This window comes from Oryzias latipes, chromosome 2 (genome assembly GCF_053564925.1).
Source record: "Oryzias latipes strain Hd-rR chromosome 2, Olatipes_Hd-rR_3.1".
Taxonomy (NCBI): domain Eukaryota; kingdom Metazoa; phylum Chordata; class Actinopteri; order Beloniformes; family Adrianichthyidae; genus Oryzias; species Oryzias latipes.
This window is the reverse complement of record NC_136238.1, coordinates 14,647,490-14,672,536: the sequence shown is the minus strand read 5'-3', so window position 1 is coordinate 14,672,536 and position 25,047 is coordinate 14,647,490. Positions and strand designations below refer to the sequence as shown.

At 40.2% G+C, this 25,047-nt stretch overlaps 1 protein-coding gene across 8 annotated transcripts in view; it reads left to right on the top strand.

Moving 5' to 3' along the window:
- Positions 1-25,047, top strand: part of si:ch73-383l1.1 (receptor tyrosine-protein kinase erbB-4) — a 350,557-nt gene that overhangs the window by 191,900 nt on the left and 133,610 nt on the right. For all 8 annotated transcript variants that reach the window (XM_078933265.1, XM_023964991.2, XM_023964982.2 and 5 more), the window contains exon 3: positions 21,130-21,316. In XM_078933265.1, the coding sequence (XP_078789391.1) occupies positions 21,130-21,316 (187 nt within the window). The remainder of the gene's footprint in view (positions 1-21,129; positions 21,317-25,047) is intronic.

Genomic DNA, 25,047 nt, shown 5'->3' with positions numbered 1-25,047 from the left:
CTTTGGATCTGGGTGTAGTGGGGGGACTGCAGTTCCCCAAGAGTGAGTGTCAGTGTCTCCTCTGCCCAAAGGGGGGGGACCAGTAGGTGGTACAACTCCAACACTGAAGCTGCTCATTACTGGACTCCCAGTTGTCTTGCCTGCAGCACCAAAGACATATCTCTGCAAAAAAAAAAAAAAAAGGAGTAGCAGAAAAGCCAAAAACATTTGCATCGACACACAAAAAATAAAAAAGTGTAAACAACCAACTTCACTGCTGAATTCCCGTCGCCCCGCTCGTCCATGTATTCTGTGCACCGGTGAGCGTGTGTGGTCCACTGAATGCCTGCGTTTTAGTGGGCTTGATCAAAGCAGACGGGATGCAGAGCAGAGGTCTCAGAGGTGAAATTAAAGTCTTGCTTCTTCCACAGCGTGGAGAGAAAAAAAAAAGGGGGGGGGGGGGGGGTGATTACCGTTAAATTAAAAGGTACGACCATAAAAGCGTGCCGTGACCGAACCCCTCGCAATTCATCAAAATGATCCCATGGCGCGTCTTTTGCTTATCAAATTGTAAAATATTGTCCATGACACCAGCGTAACAGGGGCGTAATTAATGCACTAAATCAATTCCGAATCACTTTGTACAGAGAGGCCCTGCCGGGATGCCGTCATTATCGCAAATTATGTGGCAGATGCATGTGGCTGAAAGGAATGGATGAAGCTGGAACTGTTCGTTTCCAACTTTGCTATGAACAGAGCAACGAAAATGGGGTTTCAGTCGTACGTGTTATCCTCTTACATAATTTTGTTACCGAGTGGAGCAAAACAAGAGGAAATAAACTCAAATTGGCCTGCATGTGTTGCCGTCAAACACAGCTTCTTCAGGTTTCAGAACATCTTTATGCTATAGGGGGGAAAGCTTTCACAGATTCGCACAAAAACTGACTTTAAAACTTGAATGCAGTTTTTAACGCTTGAGACCAAAATGTGCTTATAGTAGACTTTTAATTGGAAGTGGTTGCTGAAATGCAGCCCTCCGTGGGCCCAGACAACCAAAAAGCAGCCCCCTTATAGGTCAAGAACATGACTAAGGAATAATTCCTAGAAAAGTTATTAAACAATAGGTTTTTGAAGCTAATTTTTGGTTAAGCAATCCTTTAATTCACTTATGTATCCATGGCAGCATTTTTTGAATTTTGTGGCCCTATTTTTATAGCAGACTATTTTTAAATACTGAATTAAAAATCTTAAAGAGCTTATTTTAACAAATACTTTGAATAATTTTATTGTTTAGCAAAAAATAAATATTAAAGGCCTTTAAATGACTTTCCACTGTAAATCCTAATTTGTATTTTGCAGGAAAAAAAAAAGTAATTTGTTTCTTTTTATTTAAAGTGAAAGTAAAATAAAAACAAAATCTTTGTTGTGATCTGGAATGTATTTTGTTCGCTAAGAAACACAAAGTAAGTATGTTTTTTCAGCCTAAAAGCCTTTTCTATTCCTGTGTATGTATGTGTGTGTACACACACACATAAATACAGTGTTCCCAGGTTGGCAACTTTTCTGACCGATGTAGCATCTGTTCTTAAAGCTGTGTCTGGCGTTTTGAGGACAATTATGTTGAGTCTGTTTTGAAGTGTGTATTTTTTAATGGGCCAAAATACTTGAGAGGTTCTCATGCTTACAGTGCATCGCTTGCTCTGGGTTTTGTTGCCAATAGTTACAGTTTAGTGGCAAAGGCTCCAAAGCCCCCATGACAACATTATTTTTTGGCAATCTACTTGATAACTCACACAAAATAGCCTGAATGATTTGAGTCTAAATTGTAAAGGCCTATTACAAATAATTATTAAATATCGATAAACTCTACTGGCTGTAACATCCTAACTACTTTTTAGCCTCTTCAAAGGACCATAACATAGATCAACCCTTTGACACCATAGATAATGCCAGTGACACCTAGCGTTGCAGTTAATTTAACACAACTCTCCGACCATTTAAATCAGCTGATTCTGACGTGGCGGCTTCAAAGCGGCTTTGGAGCCATATGCAACACCGAAGTCACTGTCCACTGTCCAGCGACAGAATCAGCTTGTTTCGGTTGATTGCGTAAGCACTTCACTACTAAGTATTTCGCATCAGCACTAGGCTGATTATGTCATTTTAGAATCTGCTGGAATTGCGATAATTGCATCCACGGTAGGAAAGTTACAATAGTTGAACAAATATAAATACTGGTGTTGTATGGTCAACACTTTAAAGCAGTTCTGTTGTAACAAAGGTTCTTCAAGATCTTAAAGCTGGTGTTGGTCATTGCTACAGCTTCTTTTCTGATTACTACCATTTTTAACAACCTCATCTATCTGCTAACAAGGAAGACGCTGTGGTACTACACCTGTGAGATCCTTGGTTGAATGGAAATGTGTAGCTGAAAATGGTTTGTTGTTTCAAAAGTTGGAATAAAAAGCAATTCGAAGAACTGAAGATTGCCATAAAGAATCGCTTAATCTTTGCTGCGTCACGCAGCATCGTTGTACGCTGTCAAAAAAGATGGTTCCCTGGTGTGACATTAGTTGTCAAACATGGGGGAGGAAGTCTCATGATATGGGACTGTTTTGCCAGGTCCAAGATTAGTGACTTTTCCACAATGAGGCACCCAGCTACCAAATATTCATAAATATTCATACAGTACCATGCCATTAGATCTGGTGTGCACCTTGATGGTCAATGGTTCATACCATAACAGGATAACTGTTTTGACTTTAAAACATGTTAAGTGTAGACGAAATTTTGGCCTCTAAATAAATATTTATCAAGTAATTTTTCTTTTTTTCTTTTTGAGTCAACCATAATAACTACAATTCCCAGAGCCTTCACATTTTGTATCCTTGGAAAGCCCCAAATGTCCTCTCTGGATACCAAAAAGAGTTCAGTCAGTAAAATGCAGTGGTTGGGAGGTATTCAGGTTTCAAAACGTCCTCCATTGCTGGTAGTCAGGAAGTTAAGACACACAGCAAGTAAATATGTCTTCCGATTTCTAAATGAAATCAGGATTTCTGACGAAGAACTTGAGCTTGGTCTTGCAAAAGTCAACTTTTGATCATATCTTATGGTCGTTGTTAAGGATCCCGGTAGGTGACTGTCACCGGCAAGAAGTAAACACCAGAAATGTTGGACTCTGGTGTCCCATAGCCATTTCATCCGGAAGAAACTGGATAGAAGAAAAGATGCAAAGTACTTGAATTGTAAAATACAATTTTTGTGGCGCTTCAACCTCAGCAGGAATCCTGCTGAGCATGAAGCAAGTCCAAAGAATCCTTTGAGGATCCCCGGAGTCTCCACCGGTGCTTATGGAGTGAACATGAGATGAGTCATCCTGAAGAGTTAAAAGAGTTGGAGATCCTATTTCAGGTAGAAAAAAGGAAGGAGAGTTGTTTCAGAGATGTGGATTGACAGCTGAAGGAGGATGGAGGAAGAGGAAATTTAAAAAAAATGTATTTAGTCTGTAGAAAGGTTATATAAAGAGTCATGGAAACAGAAAAATACTGGCAGCACATTTTGAATTATAGAATACAGAAAACAAAGAGGGAAACCACAACCAGCAAAAATGGAAAAAAGATGTTCTTTAACTGAGTCTAAATTTTGATCCTTCTCTGTAATTGATGATAGAAATTCAACTAAATGAAAATCCACTCTGGGACAATCGAGCATCCCTTGTTTTCACTTATGAACAATCAACTAGCACACAGTACAGACAGTAACCTCAAGAACGAATACAGAAACTAGTGCACAACACAAATGAATAATGGAGTTACTTTTGTCCCAGTCTTGTCTCCCACAACTTCCCATGAACACTGTGAAACCCTCAGATCCCAGCTGCTTGCACATGAATACTTACATTAGGAGAACAAGACTCAACTACTGTATGTCTGGCTGTGTCTAAAAGCGCTTTGAGGCCATTCTTTTCAAGACTTTGCATCATTGCTGCAGGACAGATAACATATCAATAGTGTTACACAGCCACTTCATACATTTAGCTCATTTTCCACGTACGGATTTTTGCAAGATGCATACACAAATTTGTGGCTTTCCTCGACCGTTCCACGTTTGTCTCATGGATTTTTCACGCATTTACCACTGATGTATAATGTTTACATCAAAAATGTGTTCCCAAATATCACGTTCCATTTACGTAATTGACGCATAAATCACTAAAAAATTGCATAAAAATAAATGCAACAAACAGGTTGATTTACGTGTTCTTTGCGCGGTTTATTCGTACTCCAACCATGGGTTAAATGTGATACATCTGTGAAAATGTCACGTAAAAATGTCACCACAACTTTTCTAACTTTTAGCACGTATATTCATGTACTGTCAATATTCATCTGTGCAAAATGTACATAGTGACTGTGTGACCTTTATGCTATGCTTCTGCATGTACTGTACTTCTACAGTCAACAATCAGTCAACATGGATTAAAAATAATTAGCTTGTTACAGGTATAAATTACTGGATCTCCAATTTAGTTTTCTCACAAGAGGCAACTACACTTGACAACAATGATAGATACTGTGATATTACACTATATTGCACCTCCCTACTGGCAGGATTAGTTGTGACTTTTTATTGTAGCCTTCTACCGGAGTCTTCTGTAAAAAGCTATGACAGATCTTTCACCTTTTTGCAAATATTAAAACCACGTCACCCAGATTAATTTAGTTTGAGTGTGTGAATTTGTTCTCTCTGTGCTTGTTTAATAACTTCAGCTGCAGGAAAATACAGCAGACGCCACAGTCACTGCTGCAGTGTGCCAAAGGAACAGAGTGTATTCTTTGAAGCGTTTAGACTGTGGAAAATGTGATTGCCATCACCTTCTGATGACTTTTTTTTTTAGTACATTGCCCTTTTTGCTCACCGTGTTTTTCGCATGACAGAATTATAGGGCACACCGTCAATGAATGGTCTATTTTTTTTTAACTTGTGTCACATATAAGGCGCACTGAACTACAAGGTGCTTTAATGCTATGGTCACAAATACAACTGTCTTTGCAAAATGGGTAGGCGTCAGCACAATCTTTAAGATTTTCTGAAAAATCGTTGGCGTGGTCTTGAATGGAAACAGCGCCAAGCGAGTATGAGACCTTTACATTATAGGGCGACAGCTGGGTGGCCACAAGGAAGTGGCAGCCGGATCGCCGGCTACTCTGATTGGTTTATATGTAAATGTCTCTGGACGTCGGCTGTCCAAATCAAGTGCCACAAGCTGGCCTGTAGCACGGGGGTATATACAAAGTGGGCCATTCTGCATCACTGGTCATCACTGGACATTATGATGTTGTCAATTTACATATGTACAAATTTTTGACAACATGCTTTTAAAAAAAATCTTGCAAAGCCAAAGCCCCAGCACCCAAGAAAACAAAGGTCCAAGCGGTCCAACCGCAGTAGAAGTCTTCATCAGATGAAGAGCATCAATGGAGCATCAACGCGGTCTACCCATTTATTTACAGGACCGATGGTGGCCGGGATCGCCAGACTGACATTTGGCCATCTCAAATGCCCTCGTCATGTGCCCCTGCTGCTACCTTGCAATTTCTAACAATTAGATGTTGGCAGCACGGGGGCTGAAGGGTGGCAGTCTAAAATCCGGCCATCATCGAATGATATGGGGATCTCGGAGACCCTCCAATCAATCAATTATCGCACCGCCACCTTCCTGCCACCCGCACGTCACTGGACTGCCAACCGGGCGACCTCCGAGTGTGCCTGGACAGCCAATGACCAATGTCAAAAAAACCATCCAGTCGCCTTAAAATTGTCACTTTTTCTTAAAACTTTAGCGGCCACCAAGCAAGGAGTAAAAATGCAACTTCTGCATCCCGATTCCAAATGCTGCCACGGAATTAGCTGAAAAACATGTATTTAGGTCACAACACGGTGGCATTTTGGTATATGTGACCATAGTCTAAGCAAGAAAAAGGAGATACTTCTGTCTGTGGGGTGACATGAGTTAGGAACCAGAACTGCTTCTCCAAGTACAGTAAATACTAAAACAAAAATGTGTTTTAGGCATGAACTTAACAGCATTATTGCTCTTTATGCCATTTTACTTGTATAAAAAAAAACTTCCAAGGTCATGTGGCTCAGTGACTTATTCACTGTACTGCCAAGGTGCAGGGAAGGACAGCCAGAAGAAATGCTTTCAGATAAAAATCCGTAAATATGTTTTACTATCTCATTGACTTGGATCCTTGCTGCGGAGTGATGGACAACCTGAGGAGTTCTGGAGATTATCAGTACTTTAGTGTTAATAACAATGTCGGCCTTGCAGATAACTTACTTTGTGTGGTCCCACAAAGCCGAGAAACAGTTGATTCTAAATTACCGGGTTGAGACACCTTTTTTTAAGTCTTCTGCTCAACAGTTTTGATCTATCCGAGCACAAACTGCATTCAAAGTGCAGGTTTGTCATTGAAACAAATGAAACAAAGAATCAACTCATTGTTAAATGCATCTGGCACGCATCCCACTAACCAGATCGCAACTTTCAATGTTTGAGCCATTTTTGCTTCAGTAGAAACATAACAGATGTTTGCTGTTAAGTTCCTGGCAATTATGTCAACATTTTTAGTCAGATCATCTAAAGAAACTCTTATCTGGGTTGACTGCTCAAGCAAATTATGCCAGTATAACACTGAGCTTATGGGACCCCAATCCATGTAAAGAATATTGCCAAAGGTTCCATAAAAATCAAGTGAAATTGGAAGGTGAATATATCATTCTTTAAGGAGGCAGAAGCTGGCAAGTAAAAGCCAGGTTTTCAAAAAATTCCAGAAAAATAAAGCGCATTGTTAAAAATGCCTCAGTCATGAATGGCGTACTGCCAGACAATGATGTCAGCATTACCATTGAGAAAATATAGTTCAATAATCTCCGTCTCTTACCACTTACCAAAGATCAAATCTGACATCGTCTTAATAAGTTGTGCAGCTGCCTGGTTACCTGGCTCAAACGTAGATCATTTTTACAAATTACCCTATTTACTTTTCATTAGCTGCTAAGAAAAGCTTCAGTTGTTGTTCAGGCGGTTCCAATTTTAGCAGCCTTGCAAAAACCAAAGCTGTAATAGGAATATGTGAAAAATAGTTGTGGTAAAAAAAAAACTTGTTTTTAAATCAGTCCAAACTGAATAATTTTTGCTAAACTTTACATTTGGAATGCAATGGAAGGTGCAGGGTACCAACCTTCTCTTTAACAATGAATGGTGTATGCGTGTTCTTTTTTCTACCTTGGTTCAGGCCTATTCACCAAAGCACACACTTTCAGTTCCCAAAGATGCTTCGGCAACATGGGCAGGCAACGCAGGAACCGAACCGGCGATCATTCGATCAGAGGTCAACCGCTCTACACTACTCTGGGCGGTTCGCTGCACCACATATAGCAGTACAAAACAATACCACTGCACGTCATTGAAGTAGTACACAGTCAATGTGTACTACCATCAAAAAATATAAAAAGTTCTGTGACAAAATTAATTTTCAACTATAATAAATTCACTTGGAGTTTTGAGCTGAAAAGGAAGACTTTTTATTTGCTGTGTCACTTTTTAACAAGTTTTTGTCTACAGCAGAAGGATTGGACAAAGGTTTGACATTGCAAGTATTAATTGTATTGATGGGTAAAAGAAATATTTTTTCTTGCGATATGACATCATTTATTAATGGTAACATTTATGAAATTTGTTAACTTCTTGCTAAACCAATTATCTTAGCGATACGTTTTTCCGCGATACACACCAATATTTGCATTACCAGCCAACGCAGGTATTTTCTTCTATTTTGTTTATTGAAATGTATATCCTATACACCCACTGGCCACTATATTAGGGACACCTTGCCAGTACCGGGTTGGAACCCATTTTGCCTTAAGGAACTGCCTTCATCCTTGGTGACATCGATTCAACAAGGCCCTGGGAACATTCCTGAGAGAGTTTGGTCTATGTTGACATGACAGAATAACGCAGTTGCTGCAGATTTTTCAGCTAAACATCCAGGATGCCAATTTACCATTCCACCACATCCGAAAGGTGTTCTATTGGATGGAGATCTGGTGACTGTGGTGACCATTTAATACATTGAACTTATTGTCATCTACAAAAAAACAGTCTGAGATGATTCCAGCTTCATGATATGGCGCCTCATCCTGCTGGAAGTAGCAATCAGGAGATGGTACATTTTGGTCATAAAGGGATGGACACGGTCAGCAACAGTACTCAGGTAGGCTCTGGTTTTGTAACCAAGCTCAGTTGGTACTAAGGGGCTAAAGGTGTGCCAGGAAAATATCCCCTGCCATCTGAATGTTGCAGCAGACATGAAGACTCATCAGACCAGGCAACATATTTCCAATTTTCTATTTTCCAGTTGTGGTCAGTCTGTGAATTGTAGCCTTAGTTTACTGTTCTTAGCTGACAGGAGTGACACCCAGTGTGATTTTCCTGGCTGTAGCCCATCTGCATCAAGGTTGGACGTGTTGTGCCGTTCAGAGATGCTCTTCTGTAGACCTCGGTTGTAACCAGTGTTCATTTGAGTTACTATTGTCTGGTCATTCTCCTCTGACCTCTGGCATCTACAAGGCCTTTCCACCCATAGAAATGCTGCTTTTCTAAAGTAATCGTACCATCCCGTCTGGCACCAACAACCATGCCACGTTCAAGGTCCCTTTAATCAACTTCCTTCTCCATTCTGATGCTCGGTTTGAACTGTTAACGAGAAGTTGGACAGGTGTGCCAGTGGTCAGTGAATGTAATCTGATGTAGCCATTACCATCGTTTTTACTTCCAACTGATACAATTCTTAATAAAGACATGGGGAATTTGCCGTAAATATGCAACAGATAATAGATGGAAAAAAAACGTACAAAAAAAAAAATAGTAAAATTCTTTGGTTAAAATGATCACAAATATGGTTAATTCAAAATTAAAAATCAAGTGAGTTGAATAACTGACCACCTGTTTTGCCGTGCCTACAACTCTCCCGCAGTGTCTTCTGACGGACAGAAGGGGGAGCGGGTGACTTTGAAACTGGCTGCTTGTTTTAAAAAGTGTCAGGGTGCATATTTATAAAATAGAGATATATTTTAAAGGAGTGGTAACAAACAGTAAATTTTTTATTAAAGCAGTTGTTTGTGATCCGTAAAAAGATTACAACTCTAAACTTTCCACTGTTGGGTATTGACAAATTGATACACACATCCCTACTTTCTTAACCCAACTGGTGGTCTTCAACCAGGGATTTACTGGTTTTGTGCAGTGTCCACTCCTCCACAGCCTCTGGCTTAACAGATATTAAAATTGATATTTTAATGCAAATTTAGATAGGATAATAGTTGATAGTAAAGTCTTATATATGCAAGAGTGGTAAAAATTTGGATACAATGTTGCCGGTTGAGAGGTCAAAATATTATTTTTGGTAAATGATGAATACTTATATAGCTCTTTTCTACCTTCTGCAAAGGCCCAAAGCGCTTTACAGTCACAGACCCATTCACCCACACATTCCCACACTGGTGGCGGCTCCGCTGCCGACCACTGGCGCCAACCTTCCACCAGAGGCAATGTGGGGTTAAGTGTCTTGCCCAAGGACACTTCAACTCATGGGCGGGCAAGGTGGGAATCCAACCCCCAATCTTACGATTGGAGGCCAACCGCCCTATCACTGCACCACAGCCGCCCCTTGGTGCATTGTGCCTATAATGCCTTTTCCCAACACAATCACTAACTCTAACTACTATTATGTTTCTATACATTTACACCTCCCCACACTGGTTATTCATGCACATTGCCTCCTTTTTTTCTTAGACATGTATTTATCATCCACGTCCTGCATTGTCTACCTATGGCGAGAGCATACCTCTATAGAGAACCAATCATCAATCACTTTGAAGGGACAGTAAACACCCTTTACTCTTTAAGAGTGAGCTGACATTGCTACTCAAAGGCCACGCGGCTATACCTTGTTACCCCCTACCTGGACTTACTGCCCCTCAAGACTGTAGATGTGGGGTACCAGCTCTTGAAACTGTCTATCGGGCGTAATGAGGCTTTTACATGTGATTTAAAGGAGGCAGGCAGTACAGCATATAACATGCTTTCTTTCTTTTTCTCTCCATGGTCGCTGTCAGGGAAGCAGAAGTCGGCCCGTGGCTGATCTGCACTAGCATTGTCACATAACTACATTATGTAGGGTCCCCAAAGGCTACAGCATAATGCGATTTGCCGGGCGACTGTTGCTAGGTTTCTGCAACAGCTTCTTCTCATGAGTTATGTATTAAGAGTTTTCACTGCGGCTTTAGAGTCAGGCGGTGGACGATGGACTCGTGCTGTCATTACTTTAGTAATTCTTCTGCCATTGTCCTGCGAGCCCGCCCCTCTTTGGTATTCTTAATTTCAGAGTCAGCAGCGCCTTTACTATAAATGTGTCTTGACAACGCAGACGCCGCTTATGAAGCGCGCCTGTATGAGATTGTTGAGATGTCTGGCACAATAAATGTCAGAAGCAAAAGCCTACAGGAAAGCAGCTGCTGGAGGCACCAGCCTGCACATCGGCACAGGCACCGTGTCATCCCAAAGTCACTGTCGACGCTTTAGTGAGCAGTGTCAAAGCCCGACCGTTTCCCTCTATCGGCAGCTTTCTTTGCACAGACCAATAAAAAAAGGATAAATCAAGGATAGCTGCAGCATAATTTTATCATTAATAAATGTCCTTTTACTGACTGAGCAGTAGTGGTACAGTGGCTAGCACAAATGCATCCATGTTTTTTCTTTTCTTTTCTCTGAGCGCTCAAACAGTCCAAAAACATGCATAGGAATATGAGGGGTGGGCCACAAGCTCCGCCCCATTTTGACGCATCCACTTGTAGACGACTAGATCCATGTACATCTTCGTTTTCCTCGTCCGAGCTGGCATCTGGCACAAAATTGCACAGCTGGATAGCTCAAATATTGCTCACCATTGCTGTTGCACTGATAATGTGAGGTTGGGGAAGTGAGGGGGCTGTTGGTCAGTGGGAGAGCATGTAAACAGAGAGCTCTCAGCGACAGGCAGGGTAGGAGGGTGCTACACCAACGGTTCCGCCCATAACTCGGCAAATATTGATTTAACTCCCACCGCTCTGTATAGACTATGCCCTAGAAAATGACACAGGTTTTTTGATTTGGCCTAAAAATGGCATTATCAAAAATAAAAGACTTAGACATATCAAATGGGTGATTGGAGTGGGACTTTATTTTGTAATCTCTGGGCAATTTGTTCAAGAAACAGACACTTTTTACACTAAATGCTAGACTTTTGATACAGTTTAGAGATGTGGTTGATCTGAGTACCATTAAGCCATGTCTGTAGTTTTTTGCTTTTATCATTCCAGACTGATACACTCAACAGTCTCATTTACTCTATTGTCTCAATTCAGGGTGTAAATAATATTTGTTGTTTTTGTTTGCAACTTCCATTCTATATTAGACATTCTTGTGTTTTCGGGTTGTTTTTCTTTCTGTCCTCTTTGACTCCAACTAGTTGAGTCCAACGGGGACCCTTACTGAGTCTGTTTCACATGTTGGACTCTCTAAGAGGGAAGGAGCTCCTGTCCACAGCCTTCAAATACATTTTCAGTCCAGGGGATCAAATAAAAAATCAAATTCAGTGGATTCTGTTATGTTCTTTACATGAAACTACCCTTCCTGAATAAGCAATGAGAGGAGTAGCTAGAGCTGAAGGCTTATTTCACCACCATTAGGAGGTTTATAGACGTGCAATTCAGTACAATGCTTCAACATAGTAAACCGAAAAGGGGAGACTGTTCGTTTGTATTGCATGTGTTGCAACTAACTGAACACTGTTGAGAATTATTGTGAACGAGGTAAATAAGTTTTGATTTTTCTGACATGTTTCCACTTTCTTGTGAAGGGATGGTTATCGCAGAAGTACACATAAAAAACAACACATTTTCCACACTATAGGGCGTACGGTATCATAAGGTGCAAAGGTCTATGTTAGAACTATTAGGGTACCAACAAATTGTCTATTCTAGAACTTTGGTCGCGTAAAGGGCCAAACTATAAGAGACATTAAGCCAGACAAAAGAGTCAAGAGTTAAGTCAGTCCGTCAGACTAGTTACTGCGTTCACAGTAACTCTAGAACTTGTTTGTAACATGCTACAGGTTAGCCACATTAGACAAGTTTTTTGTAACGTTCTAGACATCTGCAGTTTGATTCTATTAAATAATGGACATTCATTGTTCAGGAAATAGTGTTTGCAGTTGATTCCACTGTAAATTAATGCCATTTGTAGTTTTTCCATTTTCCTTAAAGTTTGTTTTCCAGATTTCCTCTGTTCTAACATAATAATCATTTTTGCAATTGTGCAATTTCTGACTTTTGTTTTCCATAGAAAAAAGCTCTACCTCTACTTAACATTTGTCATCACAGCTAAAGGTCTACCATTTAAAACAAATATTAATATTAAAGCATTTTTATTACAGCACCAAGTTAACAACATTTGATTGAGCATAGTGAGAAAATTGACTTTCCTTCGCTCTAATGGGCTGGTTAACAATCTACAAACTTCCAAGAGACGGGAATTGGAGCTCCTCTTAACATGAAAAGAGGTGTGTGGGTTCAAAACACTCACTTATTTGATGTGGTTTCTGTTTGAAGTGAACTCCACCTTTTCTCCCCCTGATCTGCATGTTTTTTCACACCCCATAGATCTTTTGGGAAAGCCGTAGGCTACAACCATCCACATTCTGAGATGTTTCCATCTCAAACAAACTGGTTGTGTGTTTACTTAAACTCTTTTTCTTTCTTTGGAATTTTTTTTAATATGCATGCAGTGTATCTCTTAAGTATTTGAGGGGTGCGTACTAGGCAACTAAATGTGGATTTTTTTTTTCTTTTTATGTAATAAGGCCATGTCACAAAGCCACTTTGTACGTTTTGCGCATATTGCACGGATGAAAATTGGTCATACTTGAATATACGTGTAAAAAAATGAGAAAAGTCGTGGTTCTTGGGAAGTTTTCACAGATTTATCACGAAAAACTAGGCTAAAACCATGGAAAAAGTATAAATAAACCAGGCAAAGAACACCTAAATATACGTAGAACATAAATCTTGCGTGATCATTGCGCTTATTATTGAGATGCAATTTATTAGTGATTCATGCATCATTTAAACGCAGCTGACTGAAATTAGTAACACATTTTCCCCACTATAGGACGCACCATCAATGAATGTCCAAGTTTTGAAATAAATGCAAATAATAGGCGCGCTAAGTGAGACAAAAGAGTCAGAGATAAGTAGGTCATTCTGAATTTAATACCTGTGTTCATGGTAAATCTAGAACTTGTTAGCCATGTTAGCATATTTGCAAAACGTACATCCTTGTTTGCAAGACTTTAAAAAAACACTAATATGGCTAAAACAAACATTACTGTGACTGTGCTTACTTTCCAAGCTTGTTAGTAATACATAGAAAAACATAGTCTGTAACAGCTACATGATAGCTGTGTTAGCGTATTTCTAAAACGCGCAACCTTGTTTGTGTCTTGTAAAAAAACAGTGTCCATTTGACACAGGCCCAAGTACCTCTCAAAATAGCAACATCATCAGGCGGCACAACCAGAATGAATCCATATGTAAGGTGATCTGCATTAAATGTAGATTTTTATTTTTTATCGTATTACAGTTGACTTAAGCTAGTTCCGTATTTTGCACAGTGCATAGCGCACAGAATCATAAGCTGTGCCATCAATGACTGCTCTATAATTTAACTTTTGGTGAATTAGGCGAGACAAAAGATTATGAGAGGTTGGTACTTGAGTCAAGACACTGAACCCCACCTTGCCTCTGGTGGTAGGCAGGCGCCTGTGTTTGGCAGCGGAGCCGCCATCAGTGTGTGAATGTGTGAGTGAATGTGTGTGTGACTGGGTGAATGGGTCTGTGACTGTAAAGCGCTTTGTCCTTGTAGGAAGAAAGGCGCTATACAAGTATACGCCATTTACTAACTACGTTCACAGAAACTCTAAGACTGTGTCCGAATTCCCACCCTACTCCCTAACTACTAGAAAACTATATAGTGCAGTAGTGCCCTGGATTTTAAAATCACTTCAGACACCATGCTCAATGTTTTTTTTTTCTCCCCAAACGGCAAATATGACGTCATCAATTTCCCCGAAGTGAAGATCTAATTAATATGAGCATTTTGCGACGACTATTTATGAATCCACTGTCTTCTAAAGATGAAAATGTTGATGGTTTATCAAAAAAAAAATGTAAATACATTTTTCTGGCAAAAATTGTTTAGACGCAATGCATTGTGGCCAATTTAGTGAGCATCAATACACACTGTTTTTTTGCGTAGACTTCTGGGAAGTTTCTAGGACACTTGAGTTTGGAGTTGTAGATTTGGACAGCACTACAAAATGGCAAATGCACTATATAGTGTACTATATAGTGAGTAGTGAAGGAATTTGGACAGAACCTAAAACTTATTTTTACCACGCTTCGTGTTAGCCACATTATAAATTTTAGCTGCTTTCGCATATAAACGATACAATATTTACAAAAACAGACCAACGCTGTTAAAGCAAACGTCACTGTGACCTCGCACACTTTCAACGTCACTAAAAGTAACACATTAAAAATAAATAGTCCAACACCGCTACTCGTTAGCTGTGTTAGCATGTTCAAACTTGCACCTAACCAATCATTTTGACAAAGCACAGTGTACCTCTCCAAATCATTTCGACATTGGTAAGCATATCCACAATTTATCACGTCATATTATTTTAGTCGTCCCCTATTGTTCGTAAAGTATGGTATATTAGACCAAAGGATTGATCTCCAATCAGAACAAATCAGCAGAGGTTTTTCAGCCTTTCTTTTAATGTGGTGCTTCACTCTTCTTGACTGACTTGCAGAGTTTTTCATCTGCATGTTAATGAGCCATAATGACCATAAAATATGTTTCATCCCTTCTTTTAAAAGCTTAAAAGTCACCGTTTCTTCCTCCCATTTTCCTTCGACTTTCGTCTATGCCTCCTCCGACATGTGGCAGCTCCTTTTCTTCCCTCCTCTGGCAGTTCCTTTTCTAGCTCATTTACACTTTAACTCATCCGTATGACACAAACAGGTGCGCTATTAATTATGCTTTAACATAAATCTCTTCTGCGCTCCGCCTTCCCTCCTCTTATCATGCTAGCGCGCGCCTCAGCTAACCGCACCTCTCTGCTTTTGATCTTCTAAAAACGTACAGCTGCATGGCTCCTTAGAGCAGCTCCTGCTGTCCTCGGGCCTGCTGGGTGCAGATTGGAGCTCAGCTCTTGTCTTATCCAAAGATATCAAGCTGTTTGTCCACGGGATTCCCGTCTTGCTATCTCGCAGCTGCAAATTGAGACTTAGCATTAGCCAACGCGATAGCGAGTGAAATTAAGTTGTTATCTTCGGGAATCAAATGTTTTTTTTTCCTCGTCAGTGCCACAACTATGTAATTAGTTTAAAAGTTCAAAAAGCTGGTGTTTTTTGTGGTGTTTGCTGATCTTCGTCCAAATCGGCTTAGCTTGACGAAAAGCGACAACGTCATGGAAACGGTGAGAGGCAGATAAAGTTAGTAAAAGTACATAAAGAAAAACAGAATTAAACCTTTTGATCAGACATAAACTCTACAAGTACAAGTGGACGTGTTGGAAAAATGACACATCAAAGTCAATACCAAAGCCTAAGACGGTTTTTCCTTCAGTTTGGAATCATTTTCTTGAACAACTACAGTCCTAACAAGCATTGATGCAACACTTTTTACTAGCAAATGTATGTTTGTTAGGACTTTAAAGGTATAATTCAAAAGAACTTGCCTAAGTTAAATAAAGAATTTACCTCTGTAAATGAAGCTAGTAATATAAAATACTCACATGCTTTGCAAAAGGAACATTTTCCTTTTAATTTTGCTTATTTTATAACATAAAAAACTATCACAGCTAAAGCCTCCGGTTTGCATTGGTCGTAGGGCCCAGATCGCTGGGATATCTGACACCTGCTTATGACATCATCCGCGACAGGAATTTTTTACATGCGTAGTGCAATTGCGAAATTTAACCTGAATTTACATAGAGCGATTTGAGTATGACGGAGCAAACTCTGTCCAGAAAAATGTTTTTCAACACTGCAGATGATGAAAACTTCATTAAAGAAGTTGAAGAAAGATTTAACTTCACACACAGACACAGAGAGAACATACAACTACATAGAAAATAGAGTAAGTAAAGATATATCTTATACCTCATATATTGCAGTACTGGAGAATAAATGTTTTTTTTCGCCTCTGAATTTCCTGCTTCTGTTTAGTGGATGAACACACCACTTCCTCCCCTGCCTTATTGTGTATCTGCGCGTTCGCAAACGCAGCAAGGGTATGATCAAGATGTCCTTCATAAACTTCATAAACAAGACAATTGTGTCTCTTGAACAGTATAAATGCATTCAGAAGTTCAGCCAGTGTTAGTGTGAACTAGACCACGCGGTTGTGGACACTTTGACGCGATGGCTGATTGCTGTGAAGCATGAACCAGGCTTTAGTCACATGTCCATTGACCCATAGGAGTACTTTCGGTTTTAGGGTTGCCGGGCTAGTCGATAGTCGTAGAGATGGGAGCGCAGGGGTGTCGTCCAGTTCCCTTGTGGCCACGCCCAAATACTACACTTAAGGGGTGTGCAGGTTATACGCAAGTCCCCATAGGACACATGCTGGATTTGCACACAAACTATGCTCCAATTGTCTAATTTCCCTCATCTCTGGCAGTCCGACCGCTTACACTTATCAGTTGAACAGCCGTAACGGGCCGCTTGCACAGTTCGCTGGGTTTGGATGACGGTTAAAAAAGAAAAAAAAATCCTTGCGACACGCCTGTCTCTCACCTGCCATCAACCCTTTTTACCCTTCTGTGTTGTTTAAGTGGTCACTACGACTTGTCACTCACACTCGGGAGAATCCGTAGGAATCAATCAAATATTTATTACTACAATGAAAATATAAACAAAAAATTAGGATTAGCAAAAACTTGTTTAAAAAATGTCGTAGAGCAAGAATGGTCATTCTGGCAGAAATGTTATTAAAAATAAAACAAATAGAAAAAAACCTGTCAGTAATTAGTAACAGTACTAGCGATTTTCTGGTACCCAAAGGCAAAAGCCACTGTTGAATTCTAAATTGGCTTGTGTGCATACATTCCTCTTCTTAGGGTCGCAGCAGTGCTGCGGGTGCAGAATTATGTATCTTTACACAGTTCTTGAGGCCTTTCAGGTGCTCTTTCATTAATCTCTTTTTATTTGCAGTGTTGCGGGGTAAATTTAACACTCATTGCTTTGGCTTTATCACAATGTAACCAGAAGACACAAAAAAGGAATTTTCAAACGTGTAAGGTTTCCGCCAAAGGAGAAAGAAGACAGAAGGACCTTGTTGGGAGGGCGTACGATCCAGTTGGACTGTGGCTACTAATTACTCAGCAATTGCTAATGATAAACACAGGAAGAAGTGTTAAGCATGCAATGCATGCTGTGTCGGTAACCTCTGTGGACTGATTCTAGTCAGCGCCTCATAGTAAATTTGGTGGGAGGCAAATTTCTGCAGACAATTTTTGGAACGAAATGGAAAATATCCAAAGCTTTGATGCCTCTGCCCAAACATGTTCTGCAGGAATTAGCAACACGAGACTTATCCCTCACGCTTGTTTTTCTAACTAGCGCGGTAGAGCACCTTGTTGAATCTGAGCCCAGCGGGCTTCTCAGAGAGCCGTCTTTCAGCTCCTGCGTCTCTGGCACAGAGCGCGGTTGATGCTGCAGGAGGGGAAGTGCAGGTGCTCCAGTCTACTTCCCTCCGGACCTTTCTGCTTCCTCCCTCCCTCCAGCACAAAGGAATGCAGATAAAAATTGATCGCCAAAGCCCTCGGATAAAAACAATTTATTTCAGCGGAAAGGAAATTAAATTGTGTCAAAGCAAAAACGAGGAGAAAAGGGCATTGTAATCCGTTAATTTAATTAGGGAAATTACAAGAAAATATCCCTTCTCGCTGTGTTTTTCGACTCCTTTTTTTAATGTGGTTGCTTAGCAACAGAAAAACAGTTTTTTTTTTCTTTTTTCTGTAGTTTTGCCAGCAGGTCCCAAAGGCTGGCAGCCAGTAGGGTCGACAGTAGAAGCACTGTGGCGTCTGCCAGCCAATGGGGTGTGTGCCCACAGCTGGTCCGTTGTCACAACGCCCCCAGCAGGCGCCTGGAGGGTTACGGTGGAACTGACGGCGGCAGGGCAATACCGTAACGGCAAAAATGAAAAGATGGGAAAAGCTTGGCAGCCTCGGGGTGGAAACAAGAGGTCGCAGACAGGTCAACGTGATGAAACAGCAGGACTTCCAACCAATGCTGAAACAAACCCCTCATGAGGACGGGGGGGATAAAAAGTAGAAAAGAATAGCTTTTTTCTGTAGTTTTTCAAGTCTAAAGTTGCACAAAGTTGGATAGAGTTGGGAACTGTCCAACAAATGTAAAAAAACTAAACAGAGGGAAGTTGATGAAAGACAGTGAAAAGCCTCACAATGGAAATCCTTTTGGCAATAAGTATGCTAATCAAAGCCTCACCTGAAATGGATGCTACTGCTCTTTTATTATGTTCTTCTTTCTCTCTTCAAGTGACTGACACATTGTAATCTTGCTAATAAGCACCTTCTTTGTCGGTTTTCCTCCCATTGTGTTGGCGCTTCAATAGGCTAACTTAGCAGGTGTGCGCCGTTTGCTTAGTACTCAATATAGAAACTAATCTCGGTTACCTGCTATTATCCCCAAACGCAGGCACCCCCTATTGCTGTCACTCTCCACTAATGTACCCCTAGGGGTCAGCAGCCAATCAAACCTCACATTACTCATTTTCTGCCGGCCTCCCAACCAATCATCTAAATCATTACTGGCCTGTCTCTGGTCATTAGGATGTGTCTCGAGCTGTCCGTGTCTTCGAGAAACCTTTTTTGCCTCCATGCCCCGCCGCCATCCCTGTCAGATGTTTGAAACTTTCTGAAATAAGAGCTGAATGATCATTAGGCATCGCTGAGCCTTCGTGTGGAGGGCGGACGCTTCTCTGGAGAAGTATAAATAGACGATCACCTTGCGGTTCTCTTTAGCTGTATTCTTTTGGGGTAGTTTTATCTTTTAGCTCACGTGCTATATATGCTTCATACTTAAACCTAAGGTATATTCGCACCAGGGTGCACTTTAGTGAAAACCTTTGTGCCTTACACGTACTTGCAAAAACATCTGACTTTGACTAAACAAGTGATCACACCTTTTACACCAGGGCTGTAGCTCCAGTGTTGATATCCTTCCAACAACCAAAACTCTTGAACCGTTGAGCCAATAAACGGGATTCCAGCGGATTCTGAGGCTAAAGTATAGTAGAACACTTTTTGTTCATGAAATGTTGGATAATAATGCAAAGCCAATAAGAAAACTGCTTTTCTCCAAGTCAGAATCGGCCGTTTCACGCTGATCGTTTGAACTCTCTTGGCTGTTCGGGTTTGATGGTCATTGTGGACAGATGTTGTATTGCGTCAACTTTCCGTCTTTTGTCCCGTTTAATACCTTTTATCAATCTTTTCATCCAATACAATTCCAGACTTGCTTGTTCAAAATGAACACCTCTGGAATCCTAACCGGCAGGTGTCAAAAATGTATCTCTTTATGTCTTCATCAAATGAATAATTGAAGATGGTTATTTGTCTCAACCAGTCAATAGGTATCGAACGACAATAGCAGTTATAGGCAGCCGAAGTAGAACGGTACACCTATGATCAGAAGATCATAGATCTATTTCCTGCCTTGACTGACCACGTGTCATAGTGTCCTTAGGCAACACACAGAACTTCACAATACTCCTGGTGGTTATAGGTTAGCACCACTGTTAGGCATTGTTTGCCACCATAAGTGTGTGTGAATTTATGTTCATAAAGTGTGAAAATAAAGTAAATTCTTAGGTCTGCAACATGAATTTGATTACGCCACATATTCTAAAATGCCATTATGTGGCGACCTAAAAATTATATGATGATCAACCGATTCCAGACTGCCACCCTGTAGCCAACCTATCCCTGTCCCAAGCAGCACAGACACTGGCCAAGGGCTGCTGACTTGGGCCAGGGGCTCGGTGAGACCGGACATTAAATCTGGCGATTTCGGAAACAGTGGGTCCTGCATATAAATTGCTGTATTTTGACCGCTCAGACCTTGGGTGTTGGGGCTTTGCCCTTGCAGGGTTTCTTGGGAGGAATGTTGTCTAAATAACGTGTGACGCTTTATATATAACCCTGGGCGGCGGCCGTGTGGAATCATTTACACATCGTCCAATCAAAGCTGCTGCTCACGGCAATCTGGCTGCCACCGCCATTTTCGTACTGACATCATCCCCACCTGACAGCCGCTGTCTACATTCATGATCACATCAACGATTTTCCAAAAAAATCAATTTCTGCTGATGCCTCCCCATTGCGCGGTGGCAGTTGTACATGTGACCGTAGTCGAACGTGAGTTCTCTCTGTCTAAAATGTGTTTGTCTCATTTCAATTGGCTTCTAAACCAAGAAGTCACCAATACCCCACTGGAGTTTAAAAAAAAATGTTTCTGTTGCAAACAAAATCCTTTATTAATTTAAATGTTTGCTTACCTTCAAGTAACAGCTGTATTCAGAGAAGTGTAATCAGGCCACAAATGAGCTGACATTTTAATCATTTTTTTGGAATGTATGTCCAAACGCTTCACGGGGCTGACATTTCAAAATGCAAATAGCATCTTTGGCACCCCGAAAATGAGAGAACTGCATCAGCACATTAAGGGTAATGAGTAAATGACAAAAGGCTGGGAATGAAAGAAGGGAGGCTGCATTTGTACTGTACTTCCTACAGTTTTCGGTGAAATCATGGGGTTTGGATATATGATATTCGTGTTTGAATTTGAGGTTTGGGACTTATCACCTGAAATTCTATAAACTACCTCTTGTTTTTTGTTTACCCATCCTGAAATGGGAAATTCAATATTTCTTCACTGGTCTTTCTCTCCCTGCAGTCCATCAGAGAGGTGACCGGCTACGTCCTGGTGGCGCTGAATCAGTTCGAGTACCTGCCGCTGGAGAACCTGCGCATCATCCGAGGCACCACGCTGTACGAGGGCCGCTACGCGCTCGCCATCTTCCTCAACTACAGGCGGGACGGCAACTACGGGCTGAAGCAGCTGGGCCTTCGCAGCCTCACAGGTCCGACCGAAATCCGATGCAACCAAACTAAAGAGCATCTTCCTCTCTTTCCCTGACAAAGAGCTTATCAGCTAAACTAATTCATGATTTTAACTCAACACGTTTGCCTAATAGGAACGGAGGTCCTCATCAGCATCTTTTTGAGACGTAGAATTTCGTTTTCTTTGTCTTGAACTCTTTTGTAAGCCGTTATAAAAGATTAAATGGATCCTTTATAATTAAATCCCAAAAATTGAAACCCAACTTTTGAAGATAATCGGGGAAATTAATCATCTGCACGAACCCCATTTTGCTGTTAATTGCGTTTTTGTTTACACACCCAGAAAAAGGCTCCTCTGAAAGACGTTAGAAGTGAAAACAGTGATGTGTTTTGGAACATCTGTTGTGTTGTTTTTTTTTTTTTTTTTTTGGTTGCTCATGTGACCAAAGCAAGCTTTGGCAGCGAGCTGAAGTCTTTAGCAGTTTGCTTTTCACTATGTTTTGCTCTTCTTTGTATCAAACTTGTGAAACAATTGAAAGTGTCCTTGCTGCTTTAAAGGCTTTCACCTTATTTCGACTCTTGATTTATGCTAAGGTCTTTAAGTTCACGGGCTAAAAATGGATCCAGAAGAGAGTTCAGAAATAAAAACCCACATCATTTAGCTGTAATGTTTCGACAAATGTTCTGGAGACTGACGGGACAAAAGATCCAACCTATAATGAAAGGTCTACATGGTGGTGGTAGTGTGGTGGTGTGGGGCGTTTTCCTCTCACCTTAATTCTTAACTAAGGGCTGAATTTGAAACATGTTCAGCTTTTTCATCTACTTAAAAAAAAGCAGAAAAAATATTATAAAAGTTGTTTTTGTGTTTATCAGTTTTTAACCAATTAAAAAGGCACAATTCATATGCAAAAAGAGGCAATTTGACATGTGTTTGCAGCTTTAAACGATTCATAAAAAACTATTATTCTATGCCATTGTATAATAGAATGTATTTTTCTTTATAACTAAAATTATAAATGTTGTGTTGCAGATGTGCTAACAGGTTCAAATACTTAAATTTTAAGTTTTTTAAAATTGTTTTATATCCAATAAAATAATACTAATCGCAAGTAAAGTTATTTTAAAAATAAAATATATAAAATACGAGATATGATATATTTGCTGATTATGTTGGTTTGCCCTCTAATAAAGACATGATCACTCTACTCATAGATGCATTGTGACATGGAGAGACAGAATATCAAAACGAAAATCCTCAAAATAACTTTAAAGACTTTATATTTAAATCCTTTATATTTAAAAATAAGTTTTCTATCTGGGGTAAAATCTTCTGAGGAGCACCACACAGAGGTGTATTGATGGTCATATTATACTTTTTAAATTTTCTCACAATCGCACCAATGGTTGTTACTTTAATACCCAGCATCTTTGCTAATGTTTTTGTAGCCCGTTCCAGACGTGTGCAGGTCAACAATCCTGTCTCTGAGGTCCTGAGAGAGTTCTTTGGTCTTACCCATGTTGGAGGGTTTGGAATCTGTCTGATTCTGTGAACAGGTGTCTTCCATACAGGTAACAAGTTGATTGGAAGTGTCTAACTGTTATGTGAAAGCCAGAACTCCTACCCCTTACAAGGGGGATCAAATACTTATTTCCCTCAATGAAATACAAATAAATATTATAAATGTTTTCAAAAGTTATTTTTTGGATTTTTCGTTTTGACATTCTGTCGCTCCATGTTAAAATACATCTACCATTAAAAGTATAGAATGATCATGTCTTTATTAGTGAGTAAACCAACTAAATCAGAAAGAAATCAAATACTTTTTACTCTCACTCTATATATTCATTCATTCATCTTCTGGGGTCATGGGGCTGCTGGAAGGCAGGGGGCACCCTAGACAGGTCGCCAGTCTGTCGCAGGGTAGAGTGTCCACAATCACACACCCACGGTCTCTCTCTCTCTCTCCCTCTGTCTCTCTCTCCGTTGCGCGATCAAACAACCCCACTTTTTTTCCGTTTCTGCTGCTTCCACATAGATTTCCCCCCAAAAGCAAATATTTGTTAACTGCTTGGAAAACTTCAAAGAGCAGAATGTCTTCTGTTTCCCCTAATCTATCTGGATCTTGAAGGAAATATACCGGATTTGTTCGTGGTTGGAAAAGACGACATATATGTTTGTCCTTCCAGCGTGGATTTAGCAAAACCTTCCTGAGCCGCCAGCAACTAAAAAAACTCTCATCCAACATGTCTTTGACTGTACGGCTGAAGAACGAAGACAAAGTGCCAATTCCTGAAGATCGATTCATGAGAATGGAGTAAATCAAATCTCCCAGCTTGCCTAATAGGCTGCTGCTTGTACACTATTTATTTATGACTGCTTCGTGTCAGGCTTTCTCAGAGAATGTTGCATGCTTCTGCGCTTTGATTATCTGTCCTAAATTTCTCAAGGTTTCCTTCCTGCAACCAATCTGCCTACTGTTTATTCTGCACCAGATTACATAAGGCGCACCGTCAATGAACGGCTAAGCGAGACAAAATAGTCAGCGATAAGTCAAGTCAGTCAGACTTTCTTAACCCTTGTGCTATCTTAGAATACCCCACCCTTACATTGACATGTTCTCCCTACCATGAGAAAGGTGGATAAAGGTGGAAAGATTTCATGTAATCCATGGACACCAGTGAAGATCACAAATCATTGAAGAAAAAAGGTTCAGCGCACTGTCTAATGGGTCTAGATGACCCAACTCCCAATGTTTAAGTGCCTAGGATAGCACAAGGGTTAACTGTTTTCACGTCAATTCTAAAACTTTTTTGTAACATGCTACATACTAGCAACGTTAGGATGATTTCTATACCGATAACTCCCAACTTTGTTTGCAAAACGTGAAAAAAACAAATTGATCTTGCTTAAAAAAAAAAAAAAAACTGTTTTTAACTATGCTAATTCCAAACCTTGTTAGTAATGTTTAAAACAAACACAGTCCGACACTGCAACACGTAATCCCCGTTAGGATATTCACATCCCCTTTATCTCTCAACTAGGGATGGGTATCTTTAAGATTTTATCAATACTACTCCACTTATCAATACTATTTATCGATCCGGTACCTTATTGGTATTCTCATCAATAGTTTTCTGCCTGATAACAAGGAGCGAGAAGACAAATAACAAACTATGTACGGGAAAACCTTTTCTTTTAGAGCCGTTTAGGACTAAATATATTGATTTAACATCATTTGCAAGAAAATAATAAAATTATCAATAAATACTGATGTGGTTTGTAATAATAACATACGCTTTAAGGTAACAAATTAAATATAATGTGCAATTAAAAACCAAAATACAGACTATTATCAAATAGCCTCCAAACTTCAAAGAACAATAACAGTGGAAATAAAAATCCATATTGTCTTAATGTTGTATGTCGGATAATTTATTAATATTGAGGCCCAGTATTAACTTTCAGCCTGTTGTTTTTTACCCTCCTTGTTTTTTTAGTGCTGATAGCCATATTCATTTCAACCCTTCTTATTATTAAAATGTTGTGCACTTATCTTTGCTAAACAAACCTACAACATACCTACAACATACCTGGTACCTGTTGAAACTATAGCAGGACTCACGTGGACGGTCAAGGGCTTTGCACCTTTCTGCTGTTTGGACAGGTTACAGGTGTTACCGCCTTCCAAAACTACGCTGTCTGTATCTACTGTAGAGAACTACAGCCACACTTTTTGGACCTTTTTGC